Source organism: Doryrhamphus excisus, chromosome 1, assembly GCF_030265055.1.
Source record: "Doryrhamphus excisus isolate RoL2022-K1 chromosome 1, RoL_Dexc_1.0, whole genome shotgun sequence".
NCBI lineage: Eukaryota > Metazoa > Chordata > Actinopteri > Syngnathiformes > Syngnathidae > Doryrhamphus > Doryrhamphus excisus.
In genome coordinates, this window is record NC_080466.1 from 4,782,100 (window position 1) to 4,788,304 (window position 6,205).

General features: G+C 45.0%; 1 protein-coding gene across 2 annotated transcripts in view; it reads left to right on the forward strand.

Annotated features, from left to right (window-relative positions):
* The window catches only part of mxi1 (max interactor 1, dimerization protein), a 31,197-nt gene extending 25,432 nt beyond the window's left edge, over nt 1–5,765 (forward strand). The window contains exons 4-6 of one of the 2 annotated variants that reach the window (XM_058073126.1): nt 458–572; nt 2,299–2,476; nt 2,614–5,765. In XM_058073126.1, coding sequence (XP_057929109.1) covers nt 458–572; nt 2,299–2,476; nt 2,614–2,777 — 457 coding nt within the window. In that variant the 3' untranslated portion in view covers nt 2,778–5,765. The remainder of the gene's footprint in view (nt 1–457; nt 573–2,298; nt 2,477–2,613) is intronic. The other variant, XM_058073133.1, reaches the window with a different exon arrangement.
* The last annotated feature ends 440 nt before the right edge of the window (nt 5,766–6,205 follow it).

The following is a 6,205-nucleotide window of genomic DNA, read 5'->3' on the forward strand; positions in this document are numbered from 1 at the left end:
GACGAGTTGGAGTACTCTTGCTAGTACTGGAGATAAACTTTTGTTTTTAAATGAGCTCTAATTTATTTTTTAGAATCGTCAAATAACTCATTAATAATAATTAATAACTCAAATAACTCAAAGTATTACTCATTTCCCTTCATGTTAACCTGTCAGAGAGAACTGGATAGCATCCTGTCTGCTCATTCAGTCACCAGTCAGAACTCAGTCAGGATGCATTCATGGTCTCACACAAAGTTGGATTTTTGTAAACTCATAACAAAGACGTGCATTTTCACCACACGGGTGCTAAAAAATATTCAAGCATTGCAAAGGGAGCCGCAACAAAGAGGCTGGAGAGCCACATGCGGCTCTGGAGCCGCGGGTTGCTGACCCCTGGTGTAGAAGAATGTAATGAGTGTTTGGTCTTGTCTCGTGAAGTGAGTATCTCATGACACCCCTACCGTTTTGCCCGTAGACGAGCTCACCTGCGGCTGTGTCTGGAGCGATTGAAGGCTCTCATCCCACTGGGCCCGGACTGCACTCGCCACACCACTCTGGGCCTGCTCAACAAAGCCAAAGCACATATAAAGGTGAGTAAACCCTTCAGAGTTACTCTACTCTATGAGGCTAAGAAGCTAATCACGTGACGCCCGCCCAACACGATTTCGCTCTCACAATTTGAACCAAAATATGTGCAGTGGGTCGTTTTAAAACGAAGACGGCCTGCCTCATGCTTTCCCATGCACTTGGAGCTCAACGTGAGGGCAGCATGCATGTGAAACAAGGAGAGATCGAACAAAGCCCATATTGTTGCAACCCCCGCCACCCCCTGTCCCACAACTGCTGCTGTCAACTTGAGTCTCTCTGATGCTTATCGATGGCCCATTGTTTTGGTCTGTCCCCGAGAGTCACACTCGTCACCACAGCGGTGACATAAGGCTGCGATGTGGTGCACAGCACAGCGTCTGTCCACACCTCACTTGGTTGGCAGCATGCAAACACGGGAAGCACAAGGCTTTCACTGCAGCATCTTTCAGTTGTTCTTTGTTTTTTGGGGGTTACTCCCTTCAGTCTCTTCTTGAGCTGGAGATTGACTTGGCCAGTCTAAAACCTTCCACTTCTTGCCCCGATGAACCCCCTTGTTTTGTTTTTTTTTTGCAGTTTTTTGGGGTCATTATCTTGCTGCATGATGAAGGATACCCCAATCAGTTTGGATGCATCTTTCTTTATATTCACAGACAAAGTGTTTTTGTAGATTTCGGAGTTGATTTTGTTGCTGCCATCATGGGTTACATCATCCATGAAGATTAATGAGCCCGTTCCAGAAGAAGCCATGCAAGCCCAGACCATAACATTGCCTCCACCATGTTTCACAGATGAGCTTGAATGTGATGTCCTGACATCAATGTTGAATGTCATGAGCAGATCCTTTCTTTCTCCAAAATTTAGCCTTTCCATCACTTTAGTAAAGGTTCACCTTTGTCTCATTGGTCTATAAAACCTTGTCCCAGAATTTTTTAGGCTTGTTTTTGTACCTTTTGCTAATGAGTGGTTTGCATCTTTTGGTGTAGCCTCTGTACTTTTGTTCATGAAGTCTTCTGTGAACAGTAGATGCTACCAACAGTTGTTTTAGGGTCCTTCTTTAGAGCTCTCATGATGTTCCTGTTGGTTTCCTTTGTCTACCCATTGGATGTCTGTTACTTAGTACACCAGTGGTTTATTTCCTCTTCAGGACATTCCAAATGGTTATACTGACTATGGCCGATGTTTGTGCAATGGCTCTGATTGATCTTCCATCTCGTGTTTTCATGTTTATTACTCCTCTGATGTCTGCAAAGGAACAACCCAAACCTGAAACTGAGCATAGACGTTTAGTGCTAATGATTGTTTACATAATCGATGTGATAGCGCACACCCTGGCAATAAAACACACCCGTCAGTCACATGTTCCAATACATTTGCTCATCTAAAAATGTGGTGTTCCTTTTCAAATAATTCTATCTTCTAAGTTCAAGCTGAAATATTGCTCTGTTTCTCATTTTCATCTTTTGGCGTCAAACCCAAACGTTTCCAGTCTACAGCAAAAATAACAGAATTAGCCTCACTGTTCCAATACTTTTGGAGGGGTCCTCCTTTCAGCCTTATCTCGTCTATTTATGTTTTCATTGTCCTGCCAACAATCTGCACATTCCCCGCTCTCTCGTCCTGCTTATTGTGCTTTAATCACTTTTATCGCTTCTCTTTCTTGATTGAAGCATCTGCCTCACCTACCAGTGCACTTGTATTTAACCCTGGCACCCAATTTCTTGTGTCCAGAAACTTGAAGAAGCGGACAGGAAGAGCCAGTACCAGCTGGAGTCTCTGGAACGCGAGCAGAGGCACCTCCAGCGCCAATTGGAGCTGCTGAGAGGAGGCGGCAGCATGGAGGGAGAGAGGATACGCATGGATAGCGTGGGCTCCACCCTCGGCTCTGATCGTTCTGACTCCGACCAAGGTGAGCTCTAGTAATATTGTGGAGTAACTGATTTGAGAAGAAGAGTCCATCATCAACACAAACAAAAAAACCAAAACATTATGTGTTCTAATAGTCTCAAACAGATAGTTAACATCCTCGCTTCTGCTTCTCTGCAGAGGAGATTGAGGTGGACGTGGAAAGCACGGAGTTCTCCCATGGAGAGCTGGACAGTGTGAGCACAGCCAGCACCAGCGACCTGGATGACCACAGCAGCCTGCAGAGCATGGCCAGCGACGAGGGCTACTCCTCCTGCAGTGTCAAACTTGCCTTCTCCTCCTAGAGGCTCCGCACCCACCATCACTACCACCACCGCTAACACCTCCTCCTCTTTCTCCCACTTGGCCAAATGCCTGCCCTCCCATCTGGTATATCCGTGCACCCACCCGGCCCTGCCCACGGGCATCCTTTCACCTTCGTCACACCCACTTGCAGCATCTCCCTTGCCCTTCAGCAGCCTCCTGCTGCTCCTCCATGCAGCTGAAAACCCCAAAGGAGGAGCTCTGACCATTAAATCCAAGACACCTGCAATTTGGTTTTAATCATTTTTAAGACGAGTTCTCTTTAAAAAGAGATATGGAAAAGTACTCCCTAGATTTTTAAACCCACCCAATTTGAAATGATTGCGTTTCCTTGTATTGTCTTCGAAATATCCAACCCCTAATATATCCTAAAAATGCACTTAAACTCATTTCACAGTTCCATGATAACTCCAATTTGGTGTCTCTATGGTGTTCATGCGTGGGTGTGTCAGCCGGGCCCCTGGCTGGAAGGGAAGCACACGGAATGGCGACATCATCTGACGCCCCCCCTACGCCACCACTTTAACTCTCGTCTTTCCTTGGGACACGTGACTCGGTGCTATTGTGATGTTACACCAACAGGGATGCAGACGGGACACACAACAGCAAAAGTGGCTCTGCTTCCAAGCTAGCACGGACCAAGACGACAGCAAAATTATTATTTCTGTTGAATGTGGGTGCTCGGTGTGTGTGCCCCCCCACCCCCCACCCCCCACACCTCGCCTCTCCACAGGCTATCCTGCACTTAAATACTTTCCAGCTGTCCATAGACGCGGCACAAAACCTTCAAACTACAGCAACAAACAAACTTTTGAAAAGACGTCAACCTTCTTTCCAGCAGTAACAAGCAATAACTCTTCAAGTCATCACTTCACACTTAGTCATCTTTCTCCCTTGTGACCGTCCAAAAAGAAACAAATTCACATTTATTTTTTTTGTACATACAAATAGCTTAATAAATTAATGTTAAAAATGAGTTGGACAAAAAAAAAAAGGTAGAGCTCATGGATAGAACTTTTGCCTCTGTTGCTGACTTGTGTTTATTGTGCATTTGAAACTCCATATATGGAGGCGCAGTGGGCGTGGTTTTGGACACTTTGTTGCTGGTTGACATCCTCAAGTTACTAATTGTGTTGCTGTCATGTGTTGAAAAAGTTCTGCAATGGAGGATGCAGCGTTTAATTTATTACTACACATGATATTCTCTTGGAGTGTATGCTTGTGTGTGTGTGTGTGTGTGTGTGTGTGTGCGTATGGGATTCCACTGGTGGTCAGATGATCGGTGGAGGATGAAAAGAAACGGGTTGTTTTGATGTCGCCCCAACTCCACTGGCATTAAGAATTGCACTTCACCCACAGTTGATTTTATTTGTTTTGTATTTCCTGCCATCTTTTTATTTTCCAGCTCATGAATGAATAGGTGCTGCACGGCGAATGAGTGGTTAGCGCGCAGGCCTCACAGCTAGGAGACCCAAGTTCGATTCCGAGTTTGCATGTTCTCCCTGTGCATGCGTGGGTTTTCTCTGGGTACTCCGGTTTCCTCCCACATTCCAAAAACATGCTAGGTTAATTGGCGACTCCAAATTGTCCATAGGTATGAATGTGAGTGTGAATGGTTGTTTGTCTATATGTGCCCTGTGATTGGCTAGCGACCAGTCCTGGGTCTACCCCGCCTCTCGCCGGAAGACAGCTGGGATAGGCTCCAGCACGACCGCAACCCTCGTGAGGATAAGCGGTAGAAAATGGATGAATGAATAATGTGAGAAATGTGGAATATTTATTTCTCCATCCCTCAATAAACAGACAAAACGAGGGGTAAAAGTTAACTTATTTTTTGTCCTGTCTTACTTTAATTTTTCTCCCCCTCATTTCTTATTTTAACAACTGTGTATGTGTGTGTGTGGGGAGGGGGGTAACATAATGTAGCCATTTTCTTTTGGTTTGGATGTTTTATTCAATGGACACTTGAAATGTAAAAAGGCCCCTAAGCTGCTCTTAGTTGCTGAGCCTGTTGTCGAGTCACCTGTCCTGTTTGGATGTTGACCCCCCCCACCTTATACGACTCACATCTATGTTTTCAACCACTGGATGGGCTTCCCTCCAAACCAAGCCTGCCAATCCAATTGAGAATATTTTCCTCTTGTGTGTGGGGGCGTGATGGGGTCATCACCACTGGCAGATCTTGAGCCAGCTTCTACCCAAACTGGGGTCTAAAAAAAAAAAAAATAAGCCACTGTCCTCTTGTAGGAGGATTGTAGTCTACTTACTAGACGTGTGTTTTAGTTGACAACGTGTGTCTTACATTTTACAAGCCCTACATAAGGACGAGAACAACTCCTTTGGCTTCTCTGAAGGTTGTAGTCGACTTTGAGGTTGTTGGCACTGAATCAGAAAGTGACCACTTTTGGTGCTCAAGCCTAAAAAGAAGAAATGCCAAAACCACGTCCGAACACCTCAGTGTCTCTCAGTGCTCTCTCTCGCTTGCTTTGAGGGAAAGTTTACATTCTGCCCCCTTTTTTGTTTCCATGTCCTTATGTTGCTTTCATCAACCTGCACTGCGTCGCACATCTTCAGCTGACTCTCTTGAGTGTGTGTGGTCAACTTTTCCAGCCGACCTGAGCTGTTTTTAACAGTCTAGGCCAAGCCCAGGCGAAGTAGATGTTGCAGTGTTTGCAGCGGGGTTGTTCATGTTTTTTTTTTTTTTTTTTGTGGAAACCACACTCCATTCCAGTGTCGATGAGGAAAACGGGTCCATGAGGTGAAGTTAAAGGCAACCAAACGAGTCCCTTGTGGGGAGTCGTCCTGTTGTTCTGAACCTGTGATCATCCTTTGTAAAACATGCGCTCTGATGAACGTGTTCTGTTGCAAAGTTGGAAATGCAATACTTACAATAAAAACATTTTCAAACCTGATCCATTGACTCCACCTGAAAGTACTCTCACATATTATCTAGCTCCAAACCTTTCCTTCATCAACACACCAGGAGTGCACAAAGGGGAGAAATATATCAAAAAGTCACTGTAAAAAGCTGAAATGACCCGTTCTCCAAAACTGCTGACTAAAAACCTGACAAGGGAGGCAACATTTAAAGTTGAAGGGGTGTAAATTCTGCTGTATAAAGCACTACTTTTTCCTTTGAACCGTGCGGCTTACAATGCAGCTAAATCTCTTTTATTACTTCTTTATTTCAGAACTATGACTAATTGTAACTTTAGTTCTTTCTTTGGCAGGAGCCAATCATGAGCTATCACTGCACTCACAAAAAGCTTGTCAACCTGTTGGAAATTGCATTCATTGGGGCACTGCATTGACATCAGCCTCCCTCTGGGCTCCAGGCTTCCTTTAGTGGACAGAGACTGCATTGCGGCGCCACCCACCATTTTCTATGCTGTGTGTCCTCCAATGAAAT